This window comes from Aedes aegypti, chromosome 2 (genome assembly GCF_002204515.2).
Source record: "Aedes aegypti strain LVP_AGWG chromosome 2, AaegL5.0 Primary Assembly, whole genome shotgun sequence".
NCBI classification, from domain to species: domain Eukaryota; kingdom Metazoa; phylum Arthropoda; class Insecta; order Diptera; family Culicidae; genus Aedes; species Aedes aegypti.
In genome coordinates, this window is record NC_035108.1 from 110,306,347 (window position 1) to 110,320,805 (window position 14,459).

At 41.8% G+C, this 14,459-nt stretch overlaps 1 protein-coding gene across 8 annotated transcripts in view; it reads left to right on the top strand.

The window, feature by feature from the left end:
• The window catches only part of LOC5567755 (voltage-dependent calcium channel subunit alpha-2/delta-3), a 118,585-nt gene extending 107,500 nt beyond the window's left edge, over nt 1–11,085 (top strand). For all 8 annotated transcript variants that reach the window (XM_021841923.1, XM_021841916.1, XM_021841917.1 and 5 more), the window contains 5 exons: nt 8,634–9,192; nt 9,258–9,357; nt 9,417–9,618; nt 9,914–10,115; nt 10,179–11,085. In XM_021841923.1, the coding sequence (XP_021697615.1) occupies nt 8,634–9,192; nt 9,258–9,357; nt 9,417–9,618; nt 9,914–10,115; nt 10,179–10,289 (1,174 nt within the window). In that variant the 3' untranslated portion in view covers nt 10,290–11,085. The remainder of the gene's footprint in view (nt 1–8,633; nt 9,193–9,257; nt 9,358–9,416; nt 9,619–9,913; nt 10,116–10,178) is intronic.
• Nucleotides 11,086–14,459: the final 3,374 nt, after the last annotated feature.

Below are 14,459 nucleotides of genomic sequence, written 5' to 3' on the forward strand. Positions count from 1 at the left end.
AGGACTGAACACAAAAGGTTTGTCTTTTCCATAGTAATTTCCATAGAAACTTCAAATGGCCTGTGCACAACCAAATTTATTCCAAACCACTTCAAATTTTGGGAGTATGATTTTCATGATAATTGACACCGTTTAAGCATAGGGGAGCAAAAATTTCAAAATTTCTTCTTCTTCTTTCTGGCGTTACGTCCCAACTGGGACATAGCCTGCTTCTCAGATTAGTGTTCTTATGACCACTTCCACAGTTATTAACTGAGAGCTTTCTTTGCCGATTGACCATTTTTGCATGTGTATATCGTGTGGAACACCGCTAGCGCATGACGGCTCACCATAGTAGCATGTCCGAAAGTACTTGAAACTATTGAGAACCAGAACTACAGGTCCAAAGCCCTGATAAAGGTGGATGGTTGTGATGGCTATGACCGTGGTCATCATTAACCTTTCGGTCGTCGCGCGAATTTTTGTAACGCGAGTAGTCGCGCGTTGTACTTTGTACAACACCCTTGGTTTTGCGAATATCCCAGGAGTCTGACCACTTAGAAAGATGACGTCTTCGGCAAAATTGTTCAGTAGCTCAAATTCTTTCTTTGTTTAATCCTAAAAGTTCGAGATTTTGTAAAATAATGATAGTCCCTGAGCTTCTGAACAGCTTTGCCTAAGGTGTCTGTCTAAAAAGTCAAGATCCTGCAGTACCCGCAAAACAAAAATTTCATACTAACTAGCGCTGCCTGGTGGAAAAATATCCTATTTCTTGGCTCAAATAATGATAGTCCTTGAGCTACTGAACTACTTTGCCGAAAATACTATCTTTCTAAGTGGTCAGGCTCATGAGATATATACAAACAAAAGTTGCATGCTCACTAGCGCCGCCTAGTGGCAAAATTTAGAATCAACTGGCTTGAAAGATGATAGTCCTATTATTTATTTATTTATTTAGTTGGTGTTACATCAATGATAGTCCTAAGCTTACTAAATAACTTTGCCGAAGACGACATCCTTCTAAATGATCATAATCCTGAGATATCTGCAAAACAAAAGTAAAACTTCCATGCCCACTAGTGCCACCTAGCGGTCAAATTCCAAATTAAATGAGGTACCATCAGATAGCGCTTCACCTCCAGAACAACTTTACCAAAGACCCCAAGTTTCTATATTATCTGGATTTTGAGATATGACGATTTCAAACTGTGGTTTCCTCGAAACGTACATAGTGCGTTCATTATTATGCGACTTCCATGTACATTTGTTGATTTTACCGTATTATAAAGGGCCATACTGTAAATAAAAACTGTCGAGTATTGTTCTTAAGATGATTCTTGAGGAATACATTTTGGTTTGGTGTCGATAGATATCTTTGTTGCAAAATGATAGCATATAAATCACAACTGTTGTACAAAGTACAACAGCGCGACAGCCCGAAGGTTAAAAGAACAAGCGGATGCTGTATCGTGTCAGCATCGAGGAGGCAGCCCCTCTAGCACGATCTAGGTAGCGCAACCCTGGTTAGGTGGCCTATCGAAGACTCTTCACCAACCAAGAAAGGCAAAAGTAGAGCAAACGGATTGATTTTACGGCAACAGACCCGGCAACGAATAAAGGACAACGATTGGAAAGTTGGATCTTGGAACGTGAGAACTTTGAATGAACCCGCGCGTGTTGGGCTCCTGGCTCGTGAACTGCGGAATGTCGGCGTGAACGTGGCAGCTATTCAAGAAATACGCTGGCCGAGAACCGGAGAACGCGAATGGACCCCATCGCCAACACTTCATTCAAGTACCACATCTACTACAGCGGTGGCGACAGAGCAGAACGTGGGGTTGGCTTCATAGTGATTGGGAAGCAGATGAAGCGAATTATTCGGTGGAAACCGGTAAGCGACCGAATCTGTGTGTTGAGAATGAAGGGCAAGTTCTTCAACTACAGCCTGATCAGCATATATGCGCCAACGAACGATAAGCCCGATGACATGAAGGATGAGTTCTATGGATAAGGCCTACGGAGAGTGCCCAAAACAAGACGTCAAGATAGTCATCGGCGACGCAAATGCGCAGATCGGGAAAGAAAATTTCTCCCGACCCGTCATTGGAACGGTAAGCTTTCATTCCGTTACCAATGATAATGGCCTGCGACTAGTAACCTTCGCTGCTGCTAGAGGGATGGCAATCAGTAGTACCTACTTCGCACGAAAGAATAACCGCAAACACACATGGTGACGCTGGAGTGGCGATGCCTGCTCCCAAATAGACCACGTGGTGGTTGATGGGCAACATTTCTCAGATGTCATGGATGTCAGGACCTTCCGGAGCCCTAATATCGACTCGGATCATTATCTCGTTGGGGCCCAGATAGCCGTAGCGGTAAACGCGCAGCTATTCAGCATGATCATGCTGAGGGTCGTGGGTTCGAATCCCGCTGGTCGAGGATCTTTTCGTAAAGGAAATTTTCTCGATTCCCAGGGCATAGAGTATCTTCGTACCTGCCACACGATATACACATGCAAAAATGGTCAATCGGCAAAGAAAGCTCTCAGTTAATAACTGTGGAAGTGCTCATAAGAACACTAATCTGAGAAGCAGGCTTTGTCCCAGTTGGGACGTAATGCCAGAAAGAAGAAGAAGAAGAAGATCATTATCTCGTTGTAGCTAAAATTCGGGCGCGGTTATCCAGCGTCACGAGTTCCGCAACACACAGAACGCTACGCTTCAATATACAATGTTTGTCGACTGATGGGGTAGCTGCGCAGTACCGTCAGCAACTAGACGAGAAGTTGGGAAGAGTCAACGTTGCTGGAGACGTCGACAGCCTGTGGGACCCTATCCACGAAGCTGTGACAACAACGGCGCGGGAAGTGATCGGCACTGGTCAACGACGAAGACGGAACGACTGGTTCGATAAAGAGTGCCAGAGGGTGACAGACATGAAGAATGTCGCCAGAAGCCGTATGCTTGTGGCCGGTACCCGACAGAACAGAGAGCTGTACAGGGCAGCGAGAGCCGAAGAAAAGCGAATCCACCGCAGAAAGAAAAGGCAGCACGAAGAAAGTGTGGTAGCTGACGCACAAGAAAGCATGAACCGGAATGATATGCGGAGATTTTATGCAACGGTCAATGGTGTGCGGCACAATACCGTACCAGTGCCCGCCATGTGCAATGACCGAGAAGGGAATTTGCTGACCGATAAAACGGCGGTGGCTGCCAGGTGGAAGGAGCACTTTCAGCAATTGTTGAACGGTGAGAATGGAAATGTAGCGAGGAACAGGATGAACATAGATGATGACGATCAAGCTGTGGACCCACCGACCATAGGAGAGGTTAAAAAGGCTATCAGCGAGCTGAAGAACTGTAAGGCTGCTGGGAAGGACGAGATCCCGGTCGAGCTTCTCAAGCACGGAAGTGAGCAGCTTTACCAGTCGATCCACCGAGTACTTCTGAAAGTATGGGAGGACGAAGAATTGCCCACCGGCAGGTTGGATGGCCTCATCCGCCCTATCTACAAGAAAGGGCACAGACTGGAGTGTGCCAATTACAGAGGAATTACCCTGCTGAATTCGGCGTACAAAATTCTGTCGCGCATCCTGTTTAACAGACTGAGACCGCTCGAGGAGTCCTTCGTCGGCGAATACCAAGCTGGTTTTCGTGAGGGCCGTTCGACAACGGACCAGATTTTTAGCTTGCGAATGATCCCAGACAAATTCCGGGAGTATAACTTGCAGACTCACCATCTGTTTATTGATTTCAAGGCGGCGTACGACTCAGTGAAAAGAAATGAGCTTTGGCAGATAATGTCTGAAAATGGTTTTCCGGCGAAACTAATTAGGCTGATAGTAGCACTGGATGGTTCGAAATCAAGTGTTCGGACCGCAGACGAGGTGTCAACCTCGTTCGTGACGTTAGACGGATTGAAGCAGGGAGACGCACTTTCGAATTTACTGTTCAACATTGCACTTGAGGGTGCTATTAGGAGATCTGGCGTGCAAAGAAATGGCACTGTTATCACAAGGTCGCACATGCTCCTTGGCTTTGCGGACGATATAGACCTGATTGGAATCGATCGCAGGTCAGTGGAAGAGGCCTTCGTGCCTCTGAAGAGGGAGACAGCGAGGATAGGCCTGACCATCAATTCTACCAAGACGAAGTACATGGTTGCAGGTAGAGATAGAGTCAGGTACGGTGGTGTAAGTGCTGAGATAGTGTTTGATGGGGATGTGTTTGAAGTTGTTGAAGAATTTGTTTACCTTGGATCACTTGTGACATGTGACAACGACGTTTCCCGCGAAGTGAAAAGACGTGTTGCGGCTGCGAATAGGGCCTTTTACGGACTACGTAACCAGCTTAGGTCCAGCAGCTTGCAAACCGAAACAAAATTCGCCCTGTATAAAACATTGATTCTTCCGGTGGCTCTCTACGGGCACGAAGCGTGGACGTTGAAAGAGGCAGACCGGAAAGCTCTCGGTGTTTTCGAGCGTTAAGTGCTGCTGACAATATTCGGTGGGAAACTCGAAAACGGTGTGTGGCACAGACGCATGAATCACGAGTTGTATCAAGTGTACATAGATGCGAATATTATCAATCGTGTAAAATACGGCAAACTTCAGTGGTCACTTTGTGCGAATGTCGGAAGAAAGAATTTCGAAAATAATATTCAGCTGGGAACCAGGTAGAGGTCGGCGGCTTCGGGGAAGTTCACGAATACGCTGGCTGTACGCAGTGGAAGAGGACCTGGCGACCCTAAACGTTCGGGGCAACTGGAGAAGTTTTGCCCAAGACCGACGAAGATGGAGCTCTGCAATACGCCCGGCAATGGCGTGATGCTACGCTGTAGCCATCAAGGTATCAAGGTAGGTAGGTATCGTGTGGCAGGTACGAAGATACTTGTATGCCCTCGGAATCGAGAAAATTTCCTTTACGAAAAGATCCTCGACCAGTGGGATTCGAACCCACGACCCTCAGCATGGTCATGCTGAATAGCTGCGCGTTTACCGCTACGGCTATCTGGGCCCCAGAAATTTGCATCGGTCCGATTTCCATGAATTTCTCCAGTAAGTATAACAGAAATCTTTTATGAAATTTACAATGAACTACTTATGAGGTTCATACAAAAACTGTTTAGGCAATTATTTCATTTTCTGGAAAGGAATCACGAACGTTTGAAGAAATTCCCCTAAGTGATCCCATTTCTCGACTTTTTTCATTAACGTGCTTTTAACCGTTTTATGGTCGTTCAGGTCAGTATGTTGACTAAAAAATATTTAAACTGATCACCAACGATAATGGACAAGGGGTGTTCTTCCTTCAAAATACATAAGCATCGGAAAGGAGCCTATCTTCATACTTGATCATGTCAATATGCACCATCTTCATTAATTTGCATTTCATTGGTGATTCACCCTTTTTTTTAAATAAGCTGTTCTTTCAACTTATCTTTGCTGCTTGGCTTGGCTGAACTGGCCAAATTTGGCTACAACTATGTAACTTTACTTTTAAAATTCGGCCCTCGGTTCTCCAAGTGCCGAAATATTAATAAATAAGCAATGATTAGAATTTTTAATACGATTGGTTGTGCTACTTTTCGCTGAGTGTCAATTCAGCGAATGTCATTTCCGCAAACGTCAATCATCCGAATGCAAATCCCCCGTATACCCTTTTTTCTAGAATGAACTATTTCGGGTCATCTGATATTCACTTTATTTGATTGGCGGTTCTTTTAAATTCCACCAATCTCGGCATTTTTGGCAAAATGTTATGCAATTTTTTCAAAAATGACTAAATATCTTCTTCTTATTGCTTATTGTTCATTCTACTTTATCACCCTGGCATTGAATTCGAGGTACAGCCATTCAGAGTTATGACTTTCGGAGAAAATCGCTTTCCTTAAACCATAAAGCTAAAATGAGAATTGCACTGTTGTATGTCACTTCCCTCGCAAGATTAGTGTTTTTATTTTAATTTTGATACAATATTATAATTGGAATCTAAACTGTTTTAACTTAGGGGAATAAGAAAACCATCATAACTTCAGCCATTTTACAATTCTGAGATGTTCAATTTACTCAAATGCACCCTACCTTATTTGTTAGGCAATTTTTTCGATTTATATTGACCTCCTCAATATTTCGCCTCCAATATGTATCACAAAAATATTGTTTTTCATTCTTCCTTACCTGTAATTTTTAGTTTTATAGCCTTCATTTCCGATCTATATCAGGCGATTCATTTATAATTAAATCGCAAAAATAAATACATGTTCAATCAAATTTTTGATATCGTAAAATACGTTGCGGCAAAGTGAAGCTATTTAGAAAGATCAAGATGAGGTTGGTAGAATTGAATACCGCTGGTTCAAATTTATTTCTGGTTGGCAAATTTGTCGACGTTTCAGAGCTAGAATACTTACATACTTGTCAAACTGAACGGATGCAAAAATGGTCGGTTGACTTAAGCTCTCAGCAATTAATTGTAGAAATGCTCCTAGAACAGCTGAGAAGCAGAACATATTTGGTCCATAGCTGTTTGGAGATGTATTTTGAAAAGTGTTTTTGGAAACCGAGAGAGTCAAAAATGTTCATGGTTAGCGTGATATAAATTGTGCTGAGCATTAATGAAAGAGAATAAAAATTGTACACAAATGTACTGAGAAATGTCGTTGAAATTGGAAGATTTGGCTTTCCGGGTAATGGTGCATTCTGGTAAATGGTGAATTCCGGTAAATGGTTTTTCCGGGTAATGGTACATTCCGGTAAGTGATCTTACGGTAAATTGCATTCCGGGTAATGGTATAAAATCTCTTTAAATTAAAAAATTACGAAAAACGTTATTTTTTAACCCGTTTGTCTGTAACTTTAAATTGATGACATATGCTTTGTTCGACATGAAATGATTGTGAAAGCCAAGTGAACATGTTCGAGTAAAACATGAATTTTCGATAACACTCATCATTCCTGAGCTTTTTTGTCTGTAAATCAAAACTTCGGGTTTTTCGTAATTTTTTAGGTTAAAAATATTTTGAGTGTTATAAAAAATTTCAATTTCTGCTCAAAAATGTTCACTTGACTTCTAGAAGTAAATTCATGCCGACAAAAACTACATGTCAAAGCCTTCAGTTTTTATTCACAGACGCACAAACCCGGGAAATAAGTTTTTTTAATATGGTTTTTAGGTAAAAACAATTTTGAGTGTAGTCAAAAAAATTTTCTACCCTAAAATATTCACTAGACCCCTGAAAGTAAATTCATTTTCAGGTGTTTAACTCTAGAAAATTATCGCAGAGGTATTGCTTCAGAAATCACACACTAAGTTCAGCACGACAATTCTGGTACCGAGTTTTCCCGTCGGAACACTGTAGTTTGGCCCACCGCTCCATGTAGAATCTTTCATCTCCTCCGTCATAAAAGATTTCAAAAAGTATCACAAGTAATCCACAAAGAGCTCAACTAGAATCATGACAGAAAATCTTTCCATGAGTTTCACCTGGTGCTTGTCAATCAACGATCCAGGCGAAAAAAAACTGTCAAGTTAACTATGACTTTCGGGATTTGAGAGGATATAACAAGGATTCAAAATTCTCTTCAGAAATCTTTAATCGTTCTGTCTAAGTATGTTTATTAGATTCTCGCCTCAATACAAAATTTTCCCACGAATACTCCTGAGATCTCATGTGAAATCTACTCGAAAAATTGTTAGTATTTCAACAAGAACCATCAATATTGTTATTGAAAAAGATTTGCCAAAGAACCTTGAAAGAATTTCGCCGAGGATATTGCCAGAAATCTGCCAAACATTTCGTAGAAACCACCAAGTACGTTGCCAAGAACTTGTTGAAGCTCTCGTTATGAGTTTGACAAGAATTTCATTATAAACATCACTCATAAAATTCAATTAAAAAAAGTTAAAATTGGGCTCTGCTCTCCCCGTAAGAAGAAAATGTCATTGCTCGGGAAAGATTAGCTTATGAGTGATAATCTACCTGAGAATTATTGAAATGATTCTTGAGCTTGAGCTTGAGCTTGATTGACCGCCCGTCGTTTCTGCTCCAGAATCGCCAGATCAGCTGCACTTACATAAGGAACCAACCAGATGCCTGCTTGAGACTAACAGACACCCTCAGTGTTTAAGTGCTGGTGATCTTCTATTTTTAGGCAACAATGGCGCCTGCCACGTCAGAATACACCCCAATGAGTGGAATGGGAAAAAATTGATGATGATCAAACCGGCTCCCACAGTAGACCGGATATACCCCTGCATCTACGCCAGTTTATGCGGGGAGGTGTAGGGGTAAGGTAATTTTATGGCAAAGAGGATTTGCTTTTGGTTAGCAAGCTGCCTATGTATCAGACGTAAAAAAGCGTACGGAAACGTTTTTTTGTCCGTCTCTGCTTTTAGCAAATGCTATGAACGAATAGATCAACTGTAATAGATTAAGAGTGAACAATAATAGAAGTAAGTGAAAGATACACCTACAAAGTATGAGGAAAGGGACTTATGAAGCAGAAGCGGTAGCCACCAAACCCGTCTTGAAAATTGTTGAGATGATTCTAAAACAAAAAAGACGCTGTGCAGTTTTTTAAATTGTGTCAATGCTCACAATCGTAACAGAAATCGAGAGATTATCTAACACATACAATTCCACTCCCACAGACCCGACTTCAGCGAAACGCACAACCGCGCGATCGATGAAATTTGGTACAAGCGCGCGGTGGAGCTGTACTACAACAACAAGAACAAGCGAAGCCAAGACGGCAACGGTAAGGATGACGACGACAAGAACAGCTACGTCTACTCGGTTCCGTTCGATGCTGGCAATCGGAACGACACCCTGGTGACGGCTAGCAATGCAATCTTCCATACCGAGGGCGGCAAGGAGACACCGGTGGCCGTGGTTGGCTTCCAATTTCACCACTCGGCCATGTACACTCTGTTCAAAAACATCACTAGCCAATGCAGGCCGAATAGCGATCACAGCTGCGAGAAGACGTGTTTCACCGGGGACTACCAGTGCTACGTGATAGACAACAACGGGTTCGTGGTGATCAGCGAACAGCTGCAGGAGACTGGGGCGTTCTTCGGGGAGGTGAAGCCTGCGTTCATGCAGCGGATGCTCGATGATGGGATTTTTAAGAACGTCACCATCTACGATTATCAGGCGGTGTGCTTCGTGGGGAAGAACATCATCAACATGGCCAATATCATTCAGACGGTTCGTGTTGTTCGTTCTAGGGTAATATCTGGAGTTGACAGTAATACGGATTTCTCTTCTTCCAGCCTTTGAAGATTATCTGGTGGTTCCTGAAGAATGCTGTTTCATACGTCCTATGGCTGATAGTGCAGATATTTTTTACCATCGTGCAAGCCTACGACGAAGGTAAAACAACGATTTAATTCGTGTAGGAAATCTTATAAGTAACGATTTTGTTCTTTCAGTACCGTACGATAACCAGTATGACGCGATGGCCGATCCGGATTTTGAGGATCCAACAGCCGGTCGGTACAAGGAGCCAGAGTTCAACAAGGTTCTGATCAATCGAACGCGACCGGAGCCTTGCGATCATGTCATCACACTGTACGAGATCAACAACGATGTCGATCCGACCGTGTATCGGAAGGATGCTCATCAGTGTGAAAGGTTCGTAGGGTTTGTTTGAGTAGATAGATACCTACTCAATTCAAGGCAAAACCAATCTCCATCAAATTCGCATCCAAATCCAGTCCAAATCCAAATCCAATCCAAATCCAAATACAATTTCAATCTTCATTCTAAACTTGTTTTACTCAATAGATTATTAAGAAGGCTCAAGTGCTCTTAGGCATTACGGAACCAAGTTCAATTGATTTGTTTTTCAAAGCCATATATCACATTATGAAGAAGTCCATAAACTCAGTAATCGTCAAAGTAAAATTCTATTTTTCCTTTGTTCCAGACCGTACGTGGTACTGCCAATCCCATCCAGCAATCTGATCCTGCTGGTTTTGGACACGCTGTGTCCGCTGCCTTCGCACGTCCCAGTGCTCACCACGTGGCCCGTCGAGCACGACTACAATGCGACGTTGGCATGTCACAAAGCTCGCAGTGTTGAGCTTCCACGGAGGCGACCGCTCACCTGCATCAATAAGCATGCGAATGTGAGTGTTTTTTCCTTCAAATATTAAATGATATTAGTTTCTGACTATATTTATATCCTACAGGAAAGTATTATCGAACTATGTGGCCGAGGATCGTCGCTGGTCGGATCGAGCTGGGCGCTGATAGCGAGTGTTCTGCTATTAGGACAGCTGTGGCACGTTAATGGCAATTGAGTCCTCTTTGTGAATTAGGGGTCATTTCTGTGTATCGCATTTTGAATTTCGCCCCACTCACCTCACATAACAGCCTCCTAACTTCACGTGAGATGCGAAAAATGGATTTTATGACATTGCACGAACGGAAATCCAAGTGACGATTAATCCATACGCAAAGACAAACTTTCAATAGATACGGTAATAAAGAAAAATACTGAGAGCTTTCAATCCGGATGTCACTTACCACTGATGAGTATGGTCTCCGAGTCCAAGGAACATTCAAAAAGTGAATCATCAGAACAAACTCACCACTGGTTAGCATCCTTCCAAGTAAAACAAAAAAATACGAACAAGTCACAACACTTTCACAACTATAGCTAAATTTTGATTGTTACTTTCAATTTTCAATAAGAAAACGTTTTAATTACCACTTCAACGGGGAAAAAAGTAAAACAAAAGCGTTATATTTAGTACAATAACTGCTGCTATAGAACCATTGAAACTATTTAGCCAAATTCTGTTACTCGATTTCACAAGATTTTTAAAACTAACTAAACTCAAGTCTGCTGAAGCAAACAGGAAAAAACTATACACATTTTGTTATCGATTACTAATGTGCTTCACAAAAAAAACAAGTTTTATAGAATCAACTAATCTCATCATCTTGTACAAAAGTAAACTAACGAACGACGAATTTCGATATGAACCATAGTAGAACGGAAGAGGCCAAAGTAGATGGAAATGACGCAAACAATTGGTTACAGTGTTGGCCAAATCCATAGTTGGATTTTTATTTATGTTTGCGATGTGAAATTTTAGGAAACTATATCTACAAACTATACATTCCTTTCTGACGCACGATTAATTACCGAGATACTTGTAGTCGCCCTGAATTTCATACCAATTCATCGTGATATTCTACTATAATTCTCCCTAGGATTATTTGCATGAGAACCATTTGTTATCATTATCGTAAAACTATACGACTCAAATCGTTGTGCATTATTATTTTTGGAACACATTGAGTTTTTTTTTTCAAAATATTCTAGATCAGCTGTGGTTATGTCCAACATGAATTTACGTTTTTAGTGGAAAAAACGTGGAAACACTATTTCAAACAACATCATCATCTTTCCGGAATTGCTTTACGTATTAAGAGGCTGTAGAGATCTGTCACGTATGTGAATATTTTGTCGAAAATGTGTTCATTATCCGCAAAGCAAACAAATTGATTGGATCTGTTGAAAATCGTATTGCATCGCATCACGGACTTTTGAACAACCGGCATGTGAGGATCCTATAAGAAATAATAGATTGCGCCATTAAGGTGAAGATGCATCGAAACCAAACCTCGAATTTTCAAGAGCACAAATCTAGAGAACCAGATAATCGTTTGTGCAGGTCACTCGCTGGTATGGTGGTGAGCAATCGATCAAATGTTCAGCCAAAACTGTTGTCAGGTTATCTAAATGTGTGCACATGAAAATTCCAGGCTTGGCTTCGATGCATCTTCACCTTAAAGGAACAATGCTAAAACACATCTCCACTAAAAAAAACAGTGTTTCACTCACTCTGGATGCGACATGTCTTGACCCTCACTGCCTGTTCTCTCAGCGCCGTTCAGACATTCATCAAAGTAGTGCTCCCACCTTTCGATCACCAAACGTTGGTATATCAAAGTGCTCCAATTCATGTTTCTGTAGATCTCCCAGGGCAGAAGCGAAGTGTTGACCATTAAAACGTGATGTTGACTTGATTGATATAAAAGATAAAATATCAAAATTTTATTTCTGAAACTTTTGAGCCATAGCATAATTTGATGTTTACAGATTTAAGAATAGCTCGCTGCTATTGGTTAGATCTCACAAAAGCTAAATATGATATGCAAAATGGTATAACAGGAGTAAATATTAGCTATCATTTTCAGATCTTTTATATCTTACATACTAAGTTCTTACGATGAATTTCCCCGTAATCTCAACAGCTGAACAGTTCGGTGAAATAAAACACCGTTACTTCGTCGGAATTTAACGGATTCCGGTGATTTTTTAACGAATACTGTAAAAATTTACCGTCCTTCGTTAATTTATTTTACCGAACTGTTCAGCTGTTGAGATTTCACAGGAATCCGTAGTCAGCATCTCTACCTTTTCCGCAGTCTTGCCAGTTATCGCAAGAAGATATTAGCTGCGCAGCTGACGATCTCGACTCCATTCTTCATTTTCAGTGCTAACAGCACACGTACATCGTAGTCCACAACATTGAACGAATTTTTGAAAGTAATTTCACAGAACCATCAGTCTGTTGACCTTCTTCAGAAGCTTACCAACGCTTCCAATATTCCCATAGCTCAACACGATGCAGCATCGTTGCAGCATCAACTTTTGTCGGGTATGTAACTATTCGCTATCCGATGGACGTTGTCCAAGGCGTTTGCATCTGGATCCTGGTGCAACTCCTTATAGCACTGTGATTTCCACATCGCTTTCTTCCGTAGGAACGCGGCCCTGGCATGCCAGAACACCAGCTTACGTTGTTTCCAGTCCGCTTTCAATCTAGCTCTCTGAAGGTGTTTTCTGCCTCTTAAGCACTTTTCGCCAGTGATTCCTAAACTACAATTGTTTTAAGCGTATGCGAAGTCAGCCTTGTATATTTTTTTTGTCTTCCACTTTCGTGCTGGGCAATTCTGTAATATCTAATGTAGCCTAAACGCTTACATGGCTTATGTTGAAAAAACAACCTTCACGTCTTCACTGGGGCAGAGCTTGTTTCTCAGTTATTAACTGACTCAGCAATTAAGGTTAAGATTAATCGAAGCCACACCTCGAATTTTCAAGAGTTCAAATCTAGAGAACCAGACAATCGTTTGTGCTGAAAATTTAACTTATTTGTCATCACCAGCGAGTGAGCTTGAGCTTGATTGGCCGCCCGTGGTTGCTACTCCAGTATCGCCAGATCAGATGCACTTACACAAGGAACCAACCAGATGACTGCTTGGGGTTAACAGACACCCTCAGTGTATAAGTGCTGGTGATCTTCTATTTTTAGGCAACAATGGCGCCTGCCACGTCAGAATGCAGACCAATGAGGGGAAGGGAAGGAGTTGATGATGCATTCAACTGGCTTCAACGGTAGACCGTATATACCACTACGTTTACGCCAGTTCATGCGGGAAGGGCAAGGATGAAAAAAAAATCGTCTCTAGCGACAAACAACACGATATTGGAACGGTCAAAGAGGGCCGTTTTTCTTGCAGTATCATGATTTGAACACCTCACTACGCGCGCGTGGAACCGATATATGAAGCATCCGATGCATTGCTTGTCGTGGGACAAAGAGTTTGTCGGATAATGTTACCAGTAGCAATCAGCTTTAATTATGGCGCATTCAAGCTATTATTTTTTGCGTAGTCCATGCCAAAATGATCTTAGAACCATAAGAAACATATCCGAGGGCAAAACATCAAGTAAAAATGAAAAAATCCTCAAAATAAAAAAAAACTTTCACTTGCGAACGATTAATCGCTAGCGCACATGCAGAACGATGCATTATTCGCGGAGCGTAGTTTGTTGTGATAACTTAAGCCTGATTCGCTGCTGACAAGTAATTTCTAGGCCTATCTTGATGCATGGAAAATTTCTGCAAGGAATCGATCAAGAATGCGCTTTTTTCTGATCGCAGTACGCAGTTCAAACGAAACGTCAGTTCAAATGGGAGTCGCTGGAGAAAATTTCTGCAAGGAATCGGTGAGAAATTTCTTTAGCGATTTTTTTTTCAGTAGCAAATCAAGCTTTAAGCTAAGTATGCTGTTTTGCTCAAGAAAAGTAAAGAAATTCCTTGACTGAATGGGTCAAGAAATTTCCTACAGAGAGCCCCCTTTGAAGTGACATTTCTTCTCAACTGCGTACTGCGATCAGAAAAATGTGATTTTCTTGACCATTTCTTGGAAGAAATTTTCCGCGCATCGAGATAGGCGATTCCTTTTCTTGTCAGTAGCAAATCAAGCTTTAACGACAAAAGGTTAATCGTTGTTGCTATGATCGCAGGATAAAGAACAATAGCGATGCATCATTGATTTTGTCATGATCACTAGATTTCCATGTTTGGGGACGGGTGAAGGGTTGGGATAGTTTTTATGGCAGAGAGGCTTGCTGGTTTGGTTAGCAGACTGCCTATGTATCAGGCGTA